This window comes from Ptychodera flava, chromosome 2 (assembly GCF_041260155.1).
Source record: "Ptychodera flava strain L36383 chromosome 2, AS_Pfla_20210202, whole genome shotgun sequence".
Classification (NCBI taxonomy): Eukaryota; Metazoa; Hemichordata; class Enteropneusta; family Ptychoderidae; genus Ptychodera; species Ptychodera flava.
In genome coordinates, this window is record NC_091929.1 from 11,200,510 (window position 1) to 11,225,922 (window position 25,413).

Sequence of the window (25,413 nt, forward strand, 5' to 3'; positions counted from 1 at the left end):
ACGTAACACTTTTCAGAAATTTGAAAAATATCTAGATCCAATTATCCGAAATTAGTTCCAATCGTGTTTTTTGTAAAAAAAATCATACTCAACAATATACAAGTATACTCAACAGGGGACAATGCCCAAGTAATCACGCACATGTGCAGACGGTGCGTTTTGATAGAGTACTATTGCAGCAGGGTGAATACCCGCTGCCCTGTGCCCTATGTAAATCACTTTGACATCAGCAGTGCTGTTTTTCCCGAAGACATAGCGAGGGGTAAACAAAGTCTCAGTATACGAGAAACATTCAAGTAGACAGTTAGCAGATTCTGTAAGCTTAGATTGCGTATGCTGTGAAGTTAGGGGGAGGCGACGATTTGGAGATCACGAGATTACGAGTTGGAGATTACTAGTCGTAATCTCAGACCGGTGGTAGAAATCTGGTCGCCAAATATTCACAGGAACTACATCGATAAAGGTAAGTCGTAAAAAGTCCAAATCCTAAATACGTCATAGACCAAAGGTTCCACTCAGACTCACATAGTAATGTCACAGTCAGGTAAAATGCAAGTTTCTCAGGGGATGTCGCCTGAAGTTTCAACGTGACAACGTGCCCAGGTGGTAATGACAGTAACTTAACGTCTGCAGAATCAACAAAATAGTGAAAAGTCAGCCATTTTTAGCATGACGAGGTGCGTCATTAGAATACAACGTGTATAAGAGCAAAGGTAAATTGCGTACAAAAGTATACTTGAATAGTAATTCAGAGCGAGGAATGATATCATAGAGCTTAGAGAAAGATCACAAAATGGCAAGGGGCGGAAGAGAAAACATTTCGACCATGTTTTCATTTGCCTCAACGATGGAGGAACGATATCATAGAGCTTAGAGAACGATCACAGTTATTAGCAGGGAGGGGACGAGATTTCGTCGATCAGTTGCCCAAACGATAGCCAATATTTCAAAGCTCTCTGTTAGAAAGAACATTTTGGTGGCCCCACTCACACACGCCGAAATGGAAATGTACAGCCGACTGATGCCACATGCGATACGTCCCTTTGAAAGTCAATCACAGGAAATGATTATCCCGTTTCTGACTGGCTGCTGGGAAAGAGGGCATATTACTGTTTGCAGCCGAAGGAGGGATTCACAGTGTAGTTATTGTTGCTATTCTACTGGCTAATACGACTCAGAAATTGCAAATTATAAGAGCTTGCTACCGATACAACAACTTCGATGACAAAAATGCTCGACCATTTCCAGAACAAATAGCATAGTTCAACCAGAATTTCCTTTGACATGGATCTGTTCTTGATTACAGTCACAACACCAATATGAGAATAACTGTTTTCTTACTCGTGGTCCTTGTCATCTTCGCTGCTTTCACCGAAGCTGGCAAGAAAAACGAAACTGAGGGCGGCGAAAATGGAGAAGGGAATTCGAATAAGAAAAGTAAGTAGAAAGGTTGGTCATTAACTTATTATATTGCTACCTGTCATGTTTGTTTGTAACACCTGTGTCCGTCGAGGGTTCTCACTTCTTTACATATGTTTTATTTGCCACTTTGATGCAAGAAATTTATCTTTTCAAAACAAAACAAAACAAAACCAAAACAAATCAAAAACAAACAAAAATCGTAAAATCGAAGTGATCAAGGCAAATCGAACTATTACAAACATAGACAGTATGGGCAATATTGCCCTCTTTAAAGTGAATGGTACCATAGGTACAGGTCCACTGCTTAAGAACAGATAACGTCGGTGAACTACCTGAAGAATCCTGTGCTATAACTACAGAAAAGAGGCCATTTATGTTTAAGCATTAATAATAAATATTAGCAAAGCAAGACTGACAAAGAACAATAAGTACATTGAAAGTACAGTTCGCCTGAAAAAGAACATCTTCGGCTCATCATTGAATGGCGGCCAAACCCATCGTTGTTAGGCACGCTATAGTGCCGATGTTCTTTGAATAAACGCGAGACGCCAATCTGGAATACCTCAATGCGGTATTTCCCAAGACTATCTAAAATTTCTTATTCCGGAATACAAAATAGCGTTGTGATTCAGAGGACCAGAGCTTTGGATAGTTCTAAGGGACTGGACATAAATTACAGGGGGGGGGGGGTGGGCTGGTGTTTTTCGAAACACCGCTGCGTCAAAAATAATGACCCTTCAAAAGTTCATGCACAAAAATTAGTGACCCTCCCCCTTATCCGTGCATGAAAATAAGTGACCCTCCCCTGTTACTCAATACCCCCAAAACAAACCCGCAATGTGTTCAAGCCCTCCTTCTGACTTGCTATACTTTTGAAGTCCCCTCCCAAAAGGAAGGCAAAATGCGGCCGATATAACACTTTGTCCAAAAAATATCAAATCATATGTGTGTGATAATTCATGTAAATGTACTTTGCTTGAAGTGGCAGATAAAAAGTGCATGCATGTACAAAAAATGTAATTTTTAGATTTCATCGATAATGTCGATGTATTTTGCATGGCAGCCTATGATGAAACTATGAATATTTTTTTCCCAATACAAAACTAGGTAAATCTGTGCATTTATGTACACCTAATTATTAGTATTAATGTTCATGACTAGACTACAGTGGTTTCAAGTCTATGGTTGTGCAAGAAATTTGTTTTTGGAATTTCACTGAAATGTCCATTCACTATGCATGGCAGCCTATGATGAAACTATGAATATTTTTTTTAAATACAAAACTAAGTAAATCTGTGCATTTATGTACACCTAATTATTAGTATTAATGTTCATGACTAGACTACAGTGGTTTCAAGTCTATGGTTGTGCAAGAAATTTGTTTTTGGAATTTCACTGAAATGTCCATTCACTATGCATGGCAGCCTATGATGAAACTATGAATATTTTTTTAAATACAAAACTAAGTAAATCTGTGCATTTATGTACACCTAATTATTAGTATTAATGTTCATGACTAGACTACAGTGGTTTCAAGTCTATGGTTGTGCAAGAAATTTGTTTTGGAATTTCTCTGAAATGTCCATTCACTATGCATGGCAGCCTATGATGAAACTATGAATATTTTTTTGAATACAAAACTAAGTAAATCTGTGCATTTATGTACACCTAATTATTAGTATTAATGTTCATGATTAGACTACAGTGGTTTCAAGTCTATGGTTGTGCAAGAAATTTGTTTTTGGAATTTCACTGAAATGTCCATTCACTGTGCATGGCAGCCTATGATGAAACTATGAATATTTTTTAAATACAAAACTAAGTAAATCTGTGCATTTATGTACACCTAATTATTAGTATTAATGTTCATGACTAGACTACAGTGGTTTCAAGTCTATGGTTGTGCAAGAAATTTGTTTTTGGAATTTCACTGAAATGTCCATTCACTGTGCATGGCAGCCTATGATGAAACTATAAATATTTTATTCCAATACAAAACTAGTTAAATCTGTGCATTTATGTGCACCTAATTATTAGTATTAATGTTTATGATTAGACTAGAGTGGTTTCAAGTCCATGTGCAAGAAATTTGATTTTGGATTTTCACCGAAATGTTGATTCACTATTGTAGGCTAAGAGGAAACTACAAATAACTCATAGGTTATCTGATCCTACATTGTTATTCAAAAGTTGTTCGACCTGAAGCTTCCAGTTGTTATTGATGATATTTTGCATTATTCTGAATAGTTTGTATTCTGTCAATGTCCTCAAAAAATAAAAAATGTACATACAGCTTCATGAACATTTGACCCACCAACCTATACCCAATGTATTGTCAATGGGAGAATGATATCAAATAAGTGATCTCCCAAATTGTTATTTAAAGCGTCATTATAGGGGACAGTTTATATGTACAATAGAGGAGTTGGATAAGTAGAAATCATGACAACTTAAATCAATGTGGCTGCTTGGATCATCAATACATTGCTTATTATACCCTTAAACTTGCGCCCGAAGGGCGCCGAAAATGGAAATGACAGAAAATGAAAGTGCCAGGAGGTATGTTTTCTTTTTTCAGTATTCCATATTCTTTAATACGTGCACATGCAATTTCAGCTTTGATGCATAAAAAAAGGTGACCCTCCCCATAGGCTTGCACAAAATTTTATGACCCTTCAAAAATGCTTGCGCGAAAAATGGCGACCCACCCCCAAAAACACCGGCCCACCCCCCCTTGTAATTTGTGTCCAGTCCCTAATTGAAAACATTGAACCCGTTTCAGTCAGATAGATTGTACCATCCCGACAAAATAAGGCAAAGTCTGGGATTCTAAGACAGCTGGAATTGCTTGGATGTACACAAAAGGCCAAGAAACCCTGGGAACTGTGAGGTCAAGCAAACAACAAAACCAGTCAAATACGGACCATACATCGACTGACCGGATAAACAGGAAACGCTTTGGGTGGGACGATTTTACATTTTCCAAACTTCTGAGCACATAGAAATGACGTAAACAAGGGTGAAAAGACACTGATGTTGTGAATTAGGTCCCGGATGTTTTCGAAAATCTCACGTTCGACTTACGAGTAGGCGTTTTTATAAAGGTCACGGACGTTTTTTCGGTGAGAAAACGTGACAAGTTTTGCATAAGCCTTCAGCTGTGCGTGTTACACGTTGCCTATAGCGTGGACGGTTCTCACAATGGAGTCCATTGTCGAACCCAACCACGTACTACAAAAGTGCAAACGACTTCTTACACCAAAGCATTTATAAAGCGCTTTACACTTCATTACTCATGGGATCGGCCGAATGCGTATTTTTCTCCTAAGTGTTTCAATAGCGTTGGTATAAGTGTATTTCCCGTAGGAAATTCTTAATGACAGAGTAGATCTTATCATCATGCTGAATAAGTGCGATGACCCATCACTGAAATCCCATACAATACGATGTGCTTTGGTTGAGGCCTTACAAATCAAAATGATTCCGTTTGGTACGACGAGACGAGCATAAATTATTGTTTCAGAGGTCATTCACTTCGACGTCAACTTTGCATACATACAGTAAAAGGCAAAATCATACAAATCGTTTAAGTTCTCTAACTGCAAGTTGAAACGTGATATGCAAGTTCTTTAAGTAGACTTAAATTAGTTTTGTTCAATTCTAGTAATATTTTCATATTTGTGATTCTGGGTCACTATTACAATCTTTGGTCAATTTATTTTTCATTCTGAAACCCTTTTTAGCTCACGTGTTTACACGTGGGCTAATGTCATAGCGATGCCTGTCTGTCTGTCCTTGTTTGTTTGTGTGTGTGTGTTTTGTGTGTGTGTGTGTGTGTGTGTGTGGTGTGTGTCTGTCTGTCTGTCTGTCTGTCTGTTTACACGATAACTCAAAAACGCCTGAACAGATTCAAGTCAGATTTGGTACACAGGTACCATATGCTACTTGCAAGAACCAATTAGATTTTGGTTACACTCCCTTCACCAGTTCTCGGCCGCGAACAGTTCTCGGCCAACACGCGAGAAAGCGTTCCGTAATCTTCAATCGTCGTAGTTTGACGTCAGTTCCGAGTTGCGAAGGATTGTGGGTATAAAAAGCAACCTGCCCGCCAAATATAAGCACGGTCACTTGAATCATCACGACGCTGCGTGTAAAAGAAATCAGGAGGTGCGTATTCTGTTTATACTTTATAGTGCATTTTATGGTCGCTACGATCTTGGCCACTTTTTTTGAGTCGTGCATTCAAAGTCAAATGGACCTAAAATGACAGAATTACCCGTAACATGTTTTCTGATTTTCTGTCTTCGTGACCATGTATGTCATGGCACTATAGCATGAAGATTTTGGCGCACATTCGCGCGAATCTCCAAAGTTGTAATTTCCCTGAAATCGGCCATCTTTAGGCGCTAAAATTTCTCCGTACAATATCACTCATTGCATTCAGTTTACTGGTCGTAGCCTGATGCTTACGATATCGTTTAAGTAGGAATATGTTTTAAACTTTTGTCATGATAGTTATGATAATAACAACAACAACAACAACAACAAATAATAATAATAATAATAATAATAATAATATAGGCACAATATTGGTTTTGTTGTTGTACATAAATTTGTTGGTCTGGTGTGAAATACAGGTAGGTGTCTAGGTTTTCCTCCAAAAAATAGGGTACATACCTTACTTTTACAAATATTTCTGCTGATAAAATTTATTAAAAATAGTTGTCTGTCTGGTAACCTAGGCAACAAACATTTTTGCGGCTATGTTACACAGCATGTTATGGTGACAGTGATAGCTATGTTTGTGTGTGTGTATGTTTGATTTTTAATAAAAAGGACAGTTATGATGTGTCAATACTAAAGTTGGTTATGAGACAACAATGGACTTAGTTTAATTTATTTTCTTGTAACAGAAATAGTGGTGTTTAACATGGAAAAACAGAAAGCACTTGAAGGTGCTGTTCACGATGTTGTTGTGGCCAAAATGTCATGGCGCAAGGCTGCAGCAAAATGGAACGTAAAGAAATCAACCTTAGGAGACAGAGTAACTGGAAGAGTCGAAATGGGTCGAAGAAGTGGGCCACCACCCATATTAACAGCAGCCGAAGAGGAAAGGATTGCCAGCTGGTTGATTAATATGGCAAATAGAGGTTTGGTGTCACAAAGACCCAGCTCCTTCACACAGTGAAAAGAATACTCGACAAGGATGGAAGAGAAACTCCTCTGAAACGAAAAGATCCTCCAAACTTACCAGGGACAAATGGTATCAGAGGTTTCTACTGCGAAATCCTAAAGTCAAACTTGTTAGCACTCGGAAGCTGGACGTTAAGAGGGCAAAGGTGAGCAAAGCAGAAGTGGACAAGTGGTTTCAGGAGTTTGAAGTATTCTTGTCAGATCACCAACTCTTAGACAAACCAACAATATCTGGAATGTGATGAATCAGGATTTTCGATGCAAGTAAAGACAGGCAAGGTACTTGGCCCATCAAAAAGAACAGTGGCAGTTCCTCAGATAACGGCAAACAGCAAAGTCTCAATCCTTGTACTGGCTTGTATAAGTGCAGCTGGAGGTGTCATTCCCCGTATATTTTATTTCCTTTGAAAACAGCACCCCGTGCATGGAACCCACTGGCAGGATGTGTACCAGGTTCAAGCTGCTACTTTACGGAGTCTGGGTGGATGGAGTCAGCTGCCTTTTATTCATGGCTAGGGAATCACTTCATTCCAAAATTCCTCCAGCAAGACCAGTGGTCCTTCTGTATGATAGCCATGAGTCGCATCTTGATCTTGAAACATTCAAGTTGGCTGAAGACAATAATGTACTACTCTACCGCCTGTTACCAAATGCGTCTCATTTTCTTCAACCATGTGATGTGTCCCTATTCTCCCCATTGAAAGGTGCCTGGAATAGAGCTGTGAGGGAGTATATGACTGAAAATCCAGGCGAAGAAGTAAATAAAAAGACCTTTGCCAGGGTGTTCCGAAGTGCTTGGCAACGGAGTGTTACTAACAAGAACATCATTGATGGCTTTAAGAGATCGGGAATATATCCAACTGACAGGTCCAAAATAAGTGACACGTTATTGTTGCCATCAACAACATTCACCGAAAGTGGTATCCAAGATGCAAAGCAAAACTCTCCTGTGGTGAACAACAACTCCACAAGAATGTTGTCAATGCTGGAGGAGGTTTTGACTACACCAGAGAAAGAGAAATATGAACGACGGATGATAGAAGGATATGATTTGGAAGGCAGTCCATCATATAGATTGTGGAAAAGGCTTCATTTCCTAGAAAGTACAAACAACAACCCTTTTCGGCGCAACAACCTACCAATACCATCACCACAATCCCAGGCAGTCTGTCACCTGTTGCTGCCGGGGCAATCATTACACCTACCTGTACTACCACCAGTCTGTCACCTGTTGCTGCCGGGGCAATCATTACACCTACCTGTACTACCACCAGTCTGTCACCTGTTGCTGCCGGGGCAATCATTACACCTACCTGTACTACCACCAGTCTGTCACCTGTTGCTGCTGGGGCAATCATTACACCTACCTGTACTACCACCAGTCTGTCACCTGTTGCTGCCGGGGCAATCGTTACACCTACCTGTACTACCACCAGTCTGTCACCTGTTGCTGCCGGGGCAATCATTACACCTACCTGTACTACCACCAGTCTGTCACCTGTTGCTGCCGGGGCAATCGTTACACCTACCTGTACTACCACCAGTCTGTCACCTGTTGCTGCCGGGGCAATCATTACACCTACCTGTACTATCACCGGTCTGTCACCTGTTGCTGCCGAGGCAATTGCTACACCTACCTGTACTACCGCCAGTCTGTCACCTGTTGCTGCTGCTGTAAGTTCTACCAACACACCTACCCTTGGAGTAGCTACTTCGCCCACCCCACAACAAGTGACAACTTTCGTTGCTACACCTACGTTCACCCAACCAAACGGTAAAGATGGTACGGCAGTGCACACTCTTACTTCTGTGGCCACAGTTTCATCTGCTCTGGGTGAAGTTCTACAGTACCCAGAAACAGGCAAGCGAAGTAAAAGAAACCCAACTAGAAGAAAGACTTTGCTGTTACCAAATTTCTTGAATGGTCCTGCAGCAATAAAGATGATGCAGGAGGAGCATATCAGTTTCTTAGTTGGAGTTAAAGAAAAGCAAGAGAAACTGAAGAAACGTGAGGAAGAAAAGAAACAGAGAGAGGAGATTGCTGCTCAAAGAAAAAGGGAAAGAGAGGAGAAGAAAAAGGAAAGAGAAAGGAAGAAGATGGAAGAATTAGAAGCCAAACGGAAAAGAAAACAGCAAAGAGAAAGTGCAAGAAAGAGACGACACCTTACCTGTAATAATGACGATGATGACTTCTGCAAAATTTGTCTAGTTCCCTACAATGATGATGAACGCGAGGCTGTAACATGGGTACAATGTGAAAAGGAAGCTGGCGGATGTGATTTTTGGATGCATGTGTCATGTATACCCATTAGTCATGACTCAAGTGCTGTTGGTAAATCAAATATACCATTTATTTGTCATGAGTGTGTGATGTCATAATCATAGCTATTCACTGTAGCCACACCAAGGTACCGGTAGTTTGCATTATGCCTGTCTAATTATTATATTTATCTTCTTTACATGTCAGGTACAATGCCACAGATAAAAATCCTAAATGCTGTAATCAAGGGGTAAGGAACACTTCAACATTATTTTGTGATATATGGCTTCCTTTTCACATCCCATTGCAGAGCATTTCAACAGTTTATTATACCATGTTTGTATTGTTTTACTTAGCATAGACCAGAAGTCACTTTCTAACATGGGTAGGCCTGGATAACCCGCATAAGAGCATTTAGCATTACAATTGTCAACCTGTTACTCTACATACATGTAAATATACAGCAGAAATTTGTCTAGGGTAATGAGAACAATACTGACAATATTGGTGTATCTAGAACTTGTTTGGCCTATAATTAACTAAATGTTAAACTCATTTTTGATCAATACTGTGTATGGGCACAGATAAAGGTAATATCAGTGATGTAGGATACTGGTGAAACGCTATGCCACATTTTTGTTCTTTCATGTTGGCCATTTGTTTACGCTGTTGTGATCTGTTATTTAAAATAAAGCAATGTCGAATGACAGTATCGTAATAGACATAATTACTGAAAGGTAACAAAAACATGGAAACCAGTTTAATTTGTCCAAGTTCATTCAGTAAGTCAGTATCTTTTCATGCCTTGGATCTCTAATAGGTATACCAAAGTAAGGCAAAGTAATTAAATGTTTTCAACTTTCAGATGTGCTGATATCATTTTTAGTTTTAATTGTAGATAATTATGTAGTTTTATTAGGTATATGTATTTTTCTTTTGGTTAAGGTACCACATTTATCAAGTACGAGCACCAGACAGTTTGCCACTCTTAGTAAAAAAAGAATATGGCAACAAACATGATAAATATGCACTGATGGTGTGGTTACCAGAGTTGACAGATATTCAACCAGACTTGCATGGTGTGATCACAGATGAGAAGAGGCAGCTTAAACTTCACCAGGTAGTATGGGCCATGTTCCTTACATCATGAGTGAGGGTTTATACAGGAGTATTCATGAACTTGGAGCTGTAGTCACATGGTAATTTTCAGGGCTTAAAGTAGTGTACTAATTTTATTTTCCATTTTCATTTTTTGCCAGATTGCTAAGGCATGTGTAATATTCCAGTATTATTCTTTTTAGAAGAATCTGATAGAGAATCAATTTTTAATTTTTAAAGGAAAACTGTCTTTCACTTTTCAATTTGCTATTTTTTCAGCTGTAATATTAACTCCTTTCCTGTTATACTCCATGCAGCATGCTCATATGTCTTGTAATATCTGCCTTTCATCGCAGCATGTTTGTGTATTGACCACTCTCATTTTTGACAATGAAATTCTCATCCATTCTTTCAACAATAACAACAACAATGGTGTCAGTAAACAAATTGGCTATGTTGTAGGCTTTAATGATATTTCATCATGGTTCAAGGGATTCATACTGTAGTTGATACAGAGAACAAAAATACTGACAAAAAATAGCCAGAAGTTCCAGGTATTGGAGTGTCATTGTTTGTTGAAATGACAAATGATTGCAGAAACTCACTTTGGGAAAATTTAGTACATAAAAAAACACCTTTGTTTGCCATACAGTGTTTTTCTTCACTTCACAATTGCCCTTTTTTCAAGTCTGCCATTACAATGCCGAAAAAATAGCCCAGAGTAAGATATAATGGGGCTTTCATTTTTCAGAAGTAAAAATATGTTTTTATTGATGTGTATACTTTACATTTTTATGATTTTGTTTCTATAGTCATGTAACCGGAGCTCCCAGACAGAGCTTTCCACCATGGCCTCTGGTTGATGAAAAAGGAGGTGGAGCTGTGTTACCAGCAGAGTACAGAGTTGAAATCTCTGAAGAAAATATGATCAGAGCAAAGGAATTTATTATATTGGCTATTGAAAAGATGGAAGAGAAATCTGTTTTAGAGATTGTTGAACTTTGGTGACTCTGAGGCACATTGTGCACTTCTGTTTTAGATTCAATGTTACCAAAACATTAACAGATTCCATGTCATTTTCTGAGTAAATAGAATAATTCCATAAAACAGCTCAGAAATACTGTGCCATATAGATTTTTCTTTCTTTGTTCTATAAAAACATGATACGATTTAGACTTATTTAAATATATATATATATATATTTATTTTAGAAGTTTTATGCATGAATTACATTTTCTCAGGTGTTTTATTTATTCAACATGCTTTACAGTGTTAATCAGAAAAATATTTCTGAATCCTGAATTTACCACTTAAGAGTTTATTATGTTGGTGTTACATGAACATCTGATGACTCAATTACATGGGCATATTTAAGGAAGAGTACTTGTATTTTCCTGCCATTTCTTGCAATAAAATATGGTTTAGTTTTTGATGTTTTGAAAAATATTTTTTGTCTCGGGCCCAATAAATATATGTTACATGGGCATATTTAAGGAAGAGTACTTGTATTTTCCTGCCATTTCTTGCAATAAAATATGGTTTAGTTTTTGATGTTTTGAAAAATATTTTTTGTCTCGGGCCCAATAAATATATGTTACATGGGCATATTTAAGGAAGAGTACTTGTATTTTCCTGCCATTTCTTGCAATAAAATATGGTTTAGTTTTTGATGTTTTGAAAAACTATTTTTTGTCTCGGGCCCAATAAATATATGTTACATGGGCATATTTAAGGAAGAGTACTTGTATTTTCCTGCCATTTCTTGCAATAAAATATGGTTTAGTTTTTGATGTTTTGAAAAACTATTTTTTGTCTTGGGCCCAATAAATATATGTTACATGGGCATATTTAAGGAAGAGTACTTGTATTTTCCTGCCATTTCTTGCAATAAAATATGGTTTAGTTTTTGATGTTTTGAAAAACTATTTTTTGTCTCGGGCCCAATAATATGTTACTGGTGGTATTTTGTATGTGTGTTTCTGTAACTGTGTGTTTTACTTTTCCCCAAATAGTGACATGACAGTGTTAAAAATCAAACAGCTGAAAGAAATCTGCTAAATGTTATTTTTTAAAGATGATTTCAGGGAAATTTATATTTCAATAAATCTGTCATAAAAGGGAAAAAAAAGTTGCCCCTGTATATCTTCAAAAGAGGTCTCAAATTGGTGCACGTTCACAAAATGAACAGCCATAACAATAGTGGTCGGAAATGGGGCGGAGTGGCCGATTACGGGAAGAGCTGACATGCGTACTTTTTCAGTTGTCAAACTTTAACCTTTGACTGTTTGACCTCAATGTGTGATTGTTTGGGAGGGCAGGCCTCTTGCCCAACTCAACATGGCGGAATTCGGCCATCGGCTATCGGCGGTAAAGCGTAAAGTAGCTATTTTCATTCAAGTGGCCGAGAACTGGCGGAGGGAGTGTACTGTGGCTTGCATATTCATGAAGTTATGCAATATCATTTACTTGCGTACAATGGTTTCCCTATGGAGACGGTAATGACAGTGTAGACATATATCAAGAAATACTGCACCAAATTTCATGAAACTTTTCACAGATGACAATCTCAGAACATTATGATGATACTGTGAGTGTCATGTCAATTATCTGCTCATTTGCATATTTTATGAACTTTTGTTATTAGTGACATAACTCTGAAATTCCTGCACCAAACTTGATGATACGTGCAACAAATATTGATCTGATATATATCTAATTATACTTAGAAGCATTGGGCAGTTTCAAGTTAATAAATAGCTCATTTGCATATTTTATGATGTTTTATAATTAGTCATATAACTCCGATATAACTGCACCAAATTTGATGAATTCTGCTGCAGATACTGATCTGACTGACATCTAACTGTGGTGTAAAGCACTTAGTAGTGTCAAGTTCATGAAGTGTGGCATATTTAATGAAGTTTGCAATTAAGTATATAAATCTGAAATTACGGCACCCAAGTCAGTGTAATCTGGTACAGATATTGATCTGTTAAATATCTAATTGTACTGACAAGCATTTGGCAGTGTCAAGTTAACAAATAGCTCATTTGCATATTTTATGAAGTTTTGTAATTAGTCATATAACTCCGAAATAGCTGCACCAAATATGATGAAATCTGCTGCAGATACTGATCCGACAGATATCTAATTGTGGTGTAAAGCATTTAGTTTTGTGGAGTTCATTTTCGTAATAAGTGATTTAACTCTTAGAGTACTGTGCGAAAGTTGATGAAACCTGCCACATATAATGTTATAAAAGATATCTGATTGTTCTCACCGCCTCACACGAGTGTCGATTATATTGGTATTAATTTGATTTATTGACAGGAATATTGAAAAACATAATACAATAAATCCTCGTCAGAGATGCTTACTCTGGCAGTAGAACGTATACACGTCTAGTCCTATCAGAAGTCTGTCTCTCACTCCGCGTGGTGTGCTCAATTGAACTGCTGTCAGAATGTCTGTCTTTGTTCTTGTGTTTTGGTTAAAGATTATCCTGAGGTGTGCAAATGTTGCGTAACATCTCCTTGCTCGTTGTTTGTCAGTCACTTTAATGTAAGACAGGTCAAAGGCACAATTGTTTTACACAACTTCATAACAGTCAAAAAGTGTGCAGTTATTCATGTCATACTGTATTATTTCATGCGTCCAGTAGTGTCTGATAAATGTCACTATATGTCGATTCATCAGCAGTCAATTTCAATGCTTGATAACTAAGTTTGTAATTTTGTCAAACTCAAAGTCATTTCGTCCATTTAGGGGTCACATTAGTAGGTCAAGTTCATTTGCTGAGTACTTTTTAGTCTGTTTACTGGATATCCAACATTGTGTGAAGCAAACTACTATTAATGAACCTGTTGTAAAACACGTGAGCACCTTCAATTCATATCTGGTTCCAATGGCTTTGAAATTCTGTATGCATGTTTTTTTTGTTATTCTCTGACAGATCCATTAGAATTGTGGTGAAATTTTCATATTTGTATTTGTATGGCTATTTTCCCCAGTCTTTGTCAAAAAATCACCTTCTCTGTGAGCGCATGTCTTACTGCTTTGAAATTTGAAGTGCATATTTCTTGCAATGCATATTTCTTGGGACGACCATAGTTTAGTGTCTTCAACTTGTCGTGAAATTTTCGTACATGTATTTTTGGGAATTTTTTTCCCCCTTTTTATCTTCTCTGAGTGCTCTTCAGATTGCTTCGAAACGTGGTGTGTATGACCTTACTGGTTATAGCAGTCAAATGTTGTAAAATTGTGGTTAAATTTTTATATTTGTGCAGTGTTTTCTCGGCTGCGCAATAGCGCAAATTGCGCATTTCGCACGATTGTCTGCCATAAAAAGGTCACTGTCAGCATAGAAAAAGCGCACGAAACAAAGCAAGCAAAGACGTCCATATATACCGGTATGAGCGAGGGTGACTCAGTACCTAAGCGTATACCGTCGTGACCTGTGAATTTGCTGTTGTTTCTACCCATAATATTCCAATGGAAAAGACAAAATATCGCCTGTCATTTAACTTTTGTGACGTGCATGACGTGGAGTATATCCATGAAAGAACAGCCAATTAAGTAGTTGCGGTTCAATCTCCATGAATACTTGTATAATTTTATGTTCATGGAGAAATCCAACTTTGGTAGTAGTACCAATTCGTGTCCAAGGGAACAAATACGTCATATTCTGAGCTGGGGAAACTTGTGGGTGACAAACGACAGCAGATGGAGAGCAGCCGAGCACATCAAAAGCTGACAAACATCATGATGTCGATGATAGCATGGACACTGCATGCGACATAGACCAACGTAACTGAACCGGATGACGATCGAAATAATATCGGGGAAGCGCTTCCTAGGAAGGCAAAATCAACATCAACACTGCCCCGTAAATATAAAGTCTGACCCCTAGTTTTGATGAATATTGCGCTAAATGGCCCTTTGAATGAATAAGTGGAAAAAAATGCTGCTTGGATTTTAGGGGCAGTTTTTTAAAATTTTGGTCAAATTCTGCTTTGAAATCGCCTAGTCTGGTTGATTTCAAGAATATATATATATATATATATATATATATATATATATATATATATATATATATATATATATATATATATATATATATATATATATATATATATATATATAATATATATATATATGTCCTTGCGGGTTGAATTAGTTTAAATTGTTCAAATTGCGGTGAGCTTTGCGTTACTTTATTTTGGGGTGATTTTTCCTTTTTGGTCATAAAACCTCTGAAATTACTGGTCAGATTGCTTTGAAATTTGATGTGAAGGTTTTAAGGGATGAGGTATATCAGTTTTGTTTCAAGTTGTGACAAAAAAGGCAATATTATAGTTTTGGGACAATTTTTATTGTTGATGGTCCAAAAACATGTCAAACATCTCATTCTTCAATTCCCTGGTCGACTTGCAAAAACTCGACAATAACTATACAATTCAGCTGTGCATAAGATGGGACGATGCATGCTCAACTGGGAATTTGTTTGAATGAAGTTATCGTTTACTGGAAGTATGCTTATGAGCACCAAAAGTGTAAACTTGGTGAAAATTTCAATAACTGTAACTCAGAGCTTTATCGGTTGGTGACTCACCAAATGTGAGTAAAGTGTCCTTGACACTATTTTTCTTTTTCAAATAACAATATATGTATATCCAAAGTGTTATCACAAACGCCATATGCAATTCGAATATCGATTAATTTAGTTTATCTATTTCTGCAATATCAAAATTTGCAGGATCAGGACGGATATCAGTTTTTGATCATTATTTACAGGGATTGCTATTAACCTGCCCTGAGGAAATTGTGAGCGAAGATCAAAACTTAAGTTTGGAGGCATACGCTGCCTTAACATCATAGGCTATATGAGAATTATGGAGCTTTTCTTGTTGTACATTTATTCATAGACCCTCGAGAAAAACTTTCTCGAGGGTCTATGATTTATTACATGTAAAACTGTAAAATCAATAAGTATCAACAGCTGGAAAATGTGAATATTTGATGTAACTTTCTCAAGATAAGCCCACATCTCGTCTCTTTCTTGGCGTTTCTGTTGCGATAAATGCATATAAAGATCAATGTCACTTTCTTTGCCCCAGAGTCTGATTCAAATCGCCACCGATCAGTTGAAGTAGAACGTGGAGACTAACTGTCATTGCCCAAATGACAAATCTGCGAAATTGTGAGGGAAGATCAAAACTTAAGTTTGGAGGCATACGCTGCCTTAACATCATAGGCTATGTGAGAATTATTGAGCTTTTCTTGTTGTACATTTATTACATGTAAAACTGTAATATCCAATTAGTATCAACAGGTGAACAATTTGAATGTTTGATGTAACTTTCTCATAAAGTTTTTGTACGATAAGCTGAAGCCCAAATCTCGTCTCTTTCTTGGCGTTTCTTTAGGATAAATGCGTATAAAGATCAATGTCACTTTCTTTGCCCGATATGTGATTCAAATCTCCATCGTTCAGCTGAACTTGAACCAGGATATTAACTGAAATTACCCAAATGACAAATCTGCGAACAATCTTCTCTGTTAACAGCCTGCAAGTACGAAACTCATGAAATAAGTCAGTGTGACGAATCGACGGGCAGAAGAACTGCTCAGCTACGACTTAAGAAAGGTGATCCCGAAACCTGTGCCCCAGAAAAAACGATGACAAAGAAATGTAAAGGAATGAAAGGCAAAAAAGGTGAGAGTCGTCTGCTACTCTTGCGTACAAAATCTTGTGAATCAATTTAACAGATTGATCGCGCTTATAATTTTACAAGCATAAAGATCATAAGAAAACGCGTGTTTGTAATGTCGTTTGTTCTTGTTGCCAGTAAGAGGATACACAGGCCGTGTTTGAGTGAAAGACTATTAATTTAGTTTTGTTAGAAAACTGCTCCAGTCTCAGAAGAGTGTCTTTGTTGCTCGAAGTCATTTTGAAAATCATTGATACGAAAGTGACTCCATAGTACAATCTGTAGACCAAGCTGATAGTGGTGACGATTGAATACGTGATATGTTGAGCGAAAGGCATGTATGTACCTTTAAAACTGTAAAATTCAATTTATGTATGGATAATTTGAATATTTGATGTAACTTTCTCTTTGCGTATTTTGTAAGATAAGCTGTAAGCTGTGTCCAGTCTCTTTCTTGGCGTTTCTGTCGCGATAAATGCACATAAAGATCAATATCATTTTCTTTGCCCCAGAGTCTGATTGAAATTTCCACCGATCAGTTGAACTAGAACATGGAGATTAACTGTCATTGCCCAAATGACAAATCTGCGAACAATCTTTTCTGTTAGCAGCCTGCAAGTACGAAACTCATGAAGTAAGTCAGTGTGACGAATCAACGGGTACAAGGACTGCTCAGCTACGACTTAAGAAAGGTGATCCCGAAACGTGTGCCCCAGAAAAAACTGTGACAAGGATATGTAAAGGAATGGAAGGCAAGAAAGGTGAGAATTATCTGCTACGCATGCATACCGAATGTTGAGAATCAATTCAAAAAGAATGATACCGCTAAATTTACAGCTACTGTGTCTTTAACCAAGTGATAGTACGTGTCCATTTGACCTTGAAATTCAGACTTTCTTCCGGTCGGACTGTACTTATTTCTATCTTATGTACATCAAAATCAAAAGTCGCTCAAAATTGAAATTCAAATTAAAATAACATACTTTCCAATACGAATTTTCTGCCATTTGTTGACAATCTTATATTGATAATGCTTGATTAACCTTCAGGTAATTTACATCAAAGTTAAAAAATCAGCTTCCAGTTGTATACATTCAGTTATTGAGGCAATACTTATGTTTTGTCCACAAGCAAAAATGTTTCCGATGCAAGACAACTGCATGATATCAACAACATCAAACAGAAACACTCTTTGCAATTAGCTTAATGTTCAGTTGGCTACCAGACAACTTACAGTATATCAAATCATTTATTTCTGCTGTAGTGACCGCGGTGACCTTTGACGTAGCTGAAGTTCCTCCAGCTACTAAACCATTAAGAGCCACTTCAAGTAGGGAAAATCTAACAGTTCGCATCAAACAGAAGATTGAAAGCAGTTATCAAACCAATGCTAACATAGTCAGCTCTGGTGGTTTACACGGTCTAGTGCAGGCGGTACACATGGCCTATGGCAATCACTACCCATTGGTGTTGAGTCCAGACATGATATGGTTGTGTATCACCCAGGGTTTAGCAATCCACATTAACGAGAATTCAGAGCAGCTGAGAGAGAAGTTTGTCTCACACTCTGGGAAGAAGGAAATAAAAGTAAGAAGAGATGAGTTTGTGAAAGGCTTGGCAACCAATCCATGGCCAGAGGTTTTCGGCGAATTTTCAGAGAAAATCAAAAATGAAATAGGAGTAACAAATTATGATCTCATTACTCCTAATTTCACCACAACCGGTCCCATGGAAAAGGCAGTGGGTGATATCGCCTTAATGGACACGATGCAGTCTTACTTTACATATACGTTTATAACCCTTTGTGGAATTCCATCCATTACTCTCGAAGGCACTAAGGAAGACTGGGTAGCAGTCCGGGATAAAGCTGAACAACTGGAGCAGTATGATCTCAAACGTTGGACTAAGCAACTTCTACCTGTCTTGGATCAATTTGTTAACGCATCAAGTGGGAACATAGACAAGGAGTTCTGGTGCAATATTTACAAAGTAAGAATAACTGAATATTAATATAAATTCTGAAGCAGCTATCTATTTGTTTTTTAATGTTTTGTTCTCAAACCTGGGTTACAGTTCTGCGACGTCTTTATGCTTGTATTGATGTACCAATATTTCAGCAAGCTAAAATTACTTTTGATGCAGATTGTGTTTTCCCTTGAATAGCGATAGATTGCTCGCCACGAAACTGTAATTTGTCGCAGCATTGCAAATGCGTCTGTTGTTAAAATTGTCGTCTTCTGACATGACTCGTAAATATTGATATGCAACTCTGTTTCTGTGTTCCAGGTAGCTCGTGGTTCTGGCGGGCCATACATAACAGGCTGGATCATAACCCTCTTTCCGTATCTTCAGAATTATGGAAGCTTTGCACACAATCAATACCTCAACAAGTGGTCAGAGGGAGAGAGGTTTTTCTTTGGCGCAACAACTAAGGACTTTCCATCTGGCCTGTCTAAAGTACCATTTCAATGGCTTTATCATTTTCAGCAATTCGAGATGCAGTTCATCGGGGGATTCATGGCGGTGTCCCAAGATCATGAGACTTTGGCACTGAGACCTGAGCTGGGCTGGGCCGTTGTAGAAGATGGCGTCACATCTGAGGAGAGTGAATATGATCCTCGTTTCAGTGCCTTGTTGGAGCGGTTAGGTATAAAGCAGTAGGTCCTCAGAACATTTGTATTGTAGTTCTCACAACTGTGGAAATGTTACATTTACTCTTTGTATTCCATAATATCTGTCCAGTCAAACAACAAATGTATTGTACACATGATTATCACTACTTGGAAGTTAGACGTCAACCATGAGATCTCCAAAATGAAAGGGTGTTTACAAGTACGTATGGCTACAAGAAATTCGATTTTTGAATTTCACCGAAATGTTCATTCACTATACATTGTAACCTATAAAGAAACTGTGAACAATATTTTTTCCAATATAAAACTAGCTAAATTTGTGTATTTTAGACACTTGATAATTGATGTTAATTCCTTTGATTAGACTAGGGTGATTACATGTGCATGTGTGTGCAAGCACTTTGATTTTTGAATTTGACCAAAATGTACATTCTTTCTACAATGTAGTCGTTGAGGAAACTATTATATGAATATATCTTTACAACACGTGACCCCCAAAGTTAGAGCAAAACTTTGAAGTCCCCCTCGATTACCATCAGAGTTTTCGTATCCCCCTGAATTCCCCAAGCCCCCTCAATATTTGTTTGTGAATGCAGTTTTATGAAAAATGGTAGATGCATAGTCGAGTTCAAAGCCGGGGAGACGTCAGTGGTTTAACATCCTGCATCAACACCGATTGTAACATTTCCTATACAGGCTTTGTTAATAATTTTTTTGAAGAATTTGTCTGTGTTGTAAGGTAAATTTAACAGACAGACAGACAGGCACACATACAGAGAGTCAGTGCTTAGCTATAGTGAAGAAGAAATGTGTCCTTGCAATTATTTGCATTGCGTGATAAGGTCTAATATTCAATAAATATAGTACGTGTAATATGCATATTTCATCGTTTGTTATTATGAAGGAAAGCCTCAAAAGATTGACAAACGGTATACGTCAGGTGTGTTTAACCTATAATGCGAGGTCACAGAAGTAGTTAGAGATCATAAATATTGACAACGGTGATTTATTTGATCTCAACGAATGGAGATTGAAAGATCGAATAACCGTGCGAAGAAAAGGAACATGTGTTATCATGATTTTTGATTAGTACTTGGGACTGCCGGGGTTCACTGTTTCCTCATCTTTTCACAGTTCGTTTAAGCGTACTTCCGCTGAAATGGCATACGTCATTTTATCATTCGTTATGACCTATATAACCCTGTGCCGTCAGAAAGAAGGGTATCTTGGTTAGAACCTTTTAGGCTGACATATCTATCCACCATGTTTGCGTCGACCAGCTTGGCTAGACACCGCTTTGACCGTACGACAAATTTCAATAACAGTGATTGGTACTTTCATGACAAATGCAAATAGCGGTCAAATGGTTGTACAGAGAACACATTTTGAAACGGATACGTTTTCCGACAAAAAAATGATCTTCTTTTTTCAGTTTATTTTTGACTCAAGTTTAGTCGTTTTATATTTACAGACATCATATGTGAAATTCAGTGAAAATGAACGCCAGAAACATGACCAGATTGTAGGGTTATGGGACCAAACATGGCACGTTCGATCATTTTACATTTAACACGATTGGAACTCATTTGGAATAATTGGAGCTTCATATTTCTCAAATTTCTCAAAAGTGTTAGGCTAGGTGCCCAAAAGCAGAATGTTGCAATAAACACAATTGGAACTATTTTGTGATTATAAGATGAACAGTGCTCTTTGAAAAGTATAAAGGTGAAAATGTGTCAGCTAAATTTTCAAGAGATGGGATCCATGGCCATGCCATCCACACAGATACACTCAATATAACTTGCAACAAAATCAAGGAACACTGCCCTGGATTTTCTGGTGTGGACTTGACAATGGTGGATATGTCTGATGTAAGTACACTGTTCAGAGTTTGAAAATTTTAATTTTTTCTAAGTTGTCCTTGTAGCTGAAGACTATACTTTTTTATTGGTCCAAAGGTTAATTCACCGGTCAATATGAATGTAAATAAAACTGATAAAAGGGACAGAACCTGTAACTTCTGGTGTTTTTCTTCAAGATTTTGCTGTCTGTTTTATTTCATATTGATCAACTCAAATGTGCATTTTGAAATGCCCAGTGTACAGCTTGTAAATACAATGTCTTTGCGTGTAAGGGACATTGTTACTTTTTCCATTGGAATTCAAGTGTGTACTTGTTAACTTGTCATTGGCAACTGTAGGTAGCATAGTTCATTTTATTAAAAGACAAGCTTTGTTGATAAACACAGATCAAGAACACTTACAAAATCATCAAAGTTACAGCCTCTGTGCTTTTCAACCTTAGTCTAAAATAGCCGTTTTCAGTCTGTTATATACTTATTTTATATAATCAGACAAACATACTCAAGGTTTCTTATACTGTAGAAGAGTGTTTGTCAACATACAAATATTTTGACCCTACGGCATCTTATATTTATGCATGTGGTATTTCCCAGGTCTGGTGACCAGACGTATGCCTAGAAAGCAATGAAAAAATTACTGGGCCTTGACCTTACCTTACCATGCATATCAGGCCCAGATATTTCTACCAATCAGTGCATTATGGAAAGGAATAACGAAAAAAGAAAATAACTTTCTCCGACATTCTATAGCTCTAAAACCAGGTTTTAGACACAAGACATGAAACCATCGCGAAAATGAATTCATGGTCATGACCATTTATTCATTCTCGCGTTGGTTTCATGTCTTGTGTCTAAAATCAGAATCTAATATATGCATGGTCACCTATTTATTCAGTATCTTTCAACATGTCAAACAATATAAAAAGTATCTCATATCAAACAAAATTCATTAAAAAGGGTGACTCTGTCCCTTTAAGTTTTGTTAAAAAGAAACTCAGAACAAGTTATTTATGAATTTGTTTGAATTTAAAGTTGTTTCATTAATTAATTTTTCTATATAATCTGTTACACTACAGGAATGGTCTGCAGAGGAAATATCACGGCTTCTTGTTGCAGTCAAGGCAATTAATCATGATTGCCAAAAGAAAAACCACAATGTTGCTATCATCTGTACTGCATGGAACATGGGTGAAATTATGAAATGTATGAGGAAGGACAGGAACTGCTATGTACAGCCAGCTTTCTGCCACATAGAGAATAGCAGTAGGGGTAAGCATAGTCTTTTTTATCAATAAATGGAAACAAAACATATTTCATAACAAGGAATAAATGCCATACATTGCTACATACATACATGATTTGTAAGTCATAAAGCAACTTCTCCCAATTGTAGATTTCAATCACCATAATCTTCATTATCCAAGCATATGTAGGATTTCCATTCTACTTAATGGAAATTTAACATTCTATGTAAATTATGTTGTGATCTTGTAGAGTGTCAGCAGCATACTAGTGGTCTCTTTAATTTATAAATATTTAGAATACTGGTAATCAATAGTTATATGTCAATTAGCTGTAACTTTTAACTTTTTTCAGTATTTTTGTTCTGTGTTTCAACTACAGTTTCTGGTGAGAATCCTGAACCAAAATGAATACCAAATATATATTTGTCAATGCAACCTTTTTGTGTACAATCATGCATTGTTACTGTTGAAAATTGTCAACAATAACAATGGTCATGTCACACATACAGAGTATGTTGACAAGCAGAATACAGGACAGTTCAACATGACAGGGGAAAAAGGATTAGAAACTGCAGTAGATTTCTAGAACCAGAATGCTGAAAAAATAGCCAAAATTACAGCTACTGTCCCTTCAAACATATTTACATGCAATTTATCGCAAGTATTTATGTAGCTGTTCCATGTTTTATAGCGTCTTCAAGTATTAATTATCAATATTAATTTATTTACCAACAGGTAAAAGAGTTGGAATGGTTGATTCCGTGAAGTGTATAGCAGTAGGTTATTTTGGAGAGGAGAGGCACTTTTCTTTTAACCATGACAGATCAACGAAAAACATGTGGATGGTGAAAGCCGACTCTGATAACCAGGACAATCCTATTGGTCTGTATACCAGACTAGTAGAATGTTAAGTCACCCTGGAGAGTGGGTCTTGCATGGATCAGAAAATGAGAACGGTGAGAATGGTGTTTATTTTCTGACAATGTTTTTATTTTGCATTTTTTACAACTTGTGCCATCTTTCATTGTGCAGGTTTAATTTTTGTCAGCACTGTATATTGTTACAATTTATGTTGGTGCACAGCTTGTACAATCTAAATGAATAATGTAGCAATAAGAAAATGTACTTATTCATCAAGATTGTTTGATGCATCAGTGGCTTTGTTCAAAATATGTGAAAAATAATTTTTACAAAATGTTTTTCTCCACTTTCCTAAAATACCACTATCAAATACAAAATCCAGACTTAAATTTCCTATTCCATTTTAAAATCTTTTATTATCTTGCTACAGAAGTGAGATGAAACATATATATATGACTTCTATGTATTATTGCCTATTCCATGTTATATTTGTACAGAACTCATTCCTGGATTTGGTATTTAAATTTCAGTGGTTGTGTGGTGCCTTAGAGTGTCCAAAGGCTTAAGTAATATTCATGGCATCAGGTTTCTTCAGCCAAGGCAACAGATCTTGTTTTGTGTAATTATTTTTCTATAGCTCAAAATTTTTTTTACATCAATAAACAAGTGACAATCATCCGAACTTGTGTAATATAATACTTGGATTTGGACACTAACGCAAATCCTCATATTTACATGACAGGAACTGGAATTTTGGCTGCGGTAAATGTTGGCAGACACTGCGTCTACACTGACAGGAGTCTCCCGAGATTACACATTGTGTGCGACATTTTAAGTGCCGTAATGGACATCGACGCCGATGAATGAAGACCATCTTGTACAGCAATGACTATCCACTGGTCGGCCATTATATTATCCAATATGGCCATTTTGTCATGGTTTTTTCATGTTGAGAGCCATAACTCTGGCAAGTCTCAACCAATTTTATTCAAAGCTGGTACATGGACATTGACTTATGTTATACGTATGCATGTGGATTTTTTAGACAGTAAGATTGAATATGGCTGTTTTGCAGCCATTTTGTCACGATTTTTTCATTTACAGAGCCATAACTCTAACATATTTCCACCAGTATCATTCAAAGTTAGTACGAGGACATTGACCTATTCCATACATATGCTCATCAATTTCTTTCACGTCATGTAGCAGTATCATGTCAATTACTTAAGTTTCGTAATTAGGCTGATATGTCAAGAAATACTGCATCAAATTTCATGAAACTTGGTACAGATGCTGAGCTCACATTGCTTTAACAGTGAAAAAGATATTTATCAGTGTCATGTTAATTAATTTGTAATTGCTTATGTAATTAACTTTCCTAATTAGAGTGATATATCCACAAATACTGCATCAAATTTGATGAAAGTTGGTACAGATGTTGATCTCATAGTGTTGTAAATACTGCATCAAACTTTATGAATATGGTACCAACGATAATCTGTCAGTGTTATGATAGTATGCAAAAATGTTTGGCAGCACCCTGTCGATTAAGTACTAATTGATTCATTTTAATGACCTTTTGTAATAAGTGTGGCGGCTTACATTGGTTTTATTTTTTCACCACCATGGAACTCATTCTCCGCCATTGAGCGCCATCTGTATTGCAGTATTTTTATCAAAAACCTAAGTAATGAAGAGGACTCTATCCTGTCTGCGGACTTGTAATTAAAGTAGTTAGTACCCATTATCAATGATAACTTGTTTAGAATCATTTTAAATGTAGAAGGACAAACTGGAAATTCTTTGATATGGTTTGTTCAAAGTTTTTTTTGTTGGAATATTAATATCTCAGGAAATAAAGCTATCCATAGGATACCATTTACATGACCTTTTTGACTCTAATATTTCTCTGATGTCATATATATAAGTACACCCTGTTTGTTTTAAGGTCATTTCTTAATGGTTCTCGATGGCGAGTGTAACAACTGCATGTTCCTTACCGTTTCAAAGTCCGTCACACATTGATCCCTGAGAAAATCAAAATTTTACCTCAAAAGCCCTTGAAAGGTTCAAGGACTCAGCTGGGTGGTCACATCAGAATAGTCCTTTAAAGATTCAGGGTCATATCAAG

At 37.0% G+C, this 25,413-nt stretch overlaps 2 protein-coding genes across 4 annotated transcripts; both read left to right on the top strand.

The window, feature by feature from the left end:
- Window positions 1-228: 228 nt before the first annotated feature.
- Window positions 229-20,195, top strand: LOC139114383 (uncharacterized). 3 transcript variants are annotated; one of them, XM_070676097.1, is made up of 6 exons: window positions 229-463; window positions 1,307-1,437; window positions 16,539-16,688; window positions 17,292-17,444; window positions 17,948-18,672; window positions 18,970-20,195. In XM_070676097.1, the coding sequence occupies exons 2-6, from the start codon at window positions 1,320-1,322 to the stop codon at window positions 19,342-19,344; spliced, it is 1,521 nt and encodes a 506-aa protein (XP_070532198.1). In that variant the 5' UTR covers window positions 229-463; window positions 1,307-1,319; the 3' UTR covers window positions 19,345-20,195. The 3 variants fall into 3 exon arrangements, with proteins under 3 accessions (XP_070532198.1, XP_070532213.1, XP_070532206.1); XM_070676105.1 differs by having other exon boundaries at window positions 230-463; window positions 17,295-17,444; XM_070676112.1 differs by lacking the exon at window positions 16,539-16,688.
- Window positions 20,196-20,306: 111 nt separating this feature from the next.
- Window positions 20,307-24,149, top strand: LOC139148958 (uncharacterized). The gene is made up of 4 exons (XM_070720435.1): window positions 20,307-21,187; window positions 22,254-22,446; window positions 23,157-23,303; window positions 24,025-24,149. The coding sequence occupies exons 1-4, from the start codon at window positions 21,170-21,172 to the stop codon at window positions 24,147-24,149; spliced, it is 483 nt and encodes a 160-aa protein (XP_070576536.1). The 5' UTR covers window positions 20,307-21,169.
- Window positions 24,150-25,413: the final 1,264 nt, after the last annotated feature.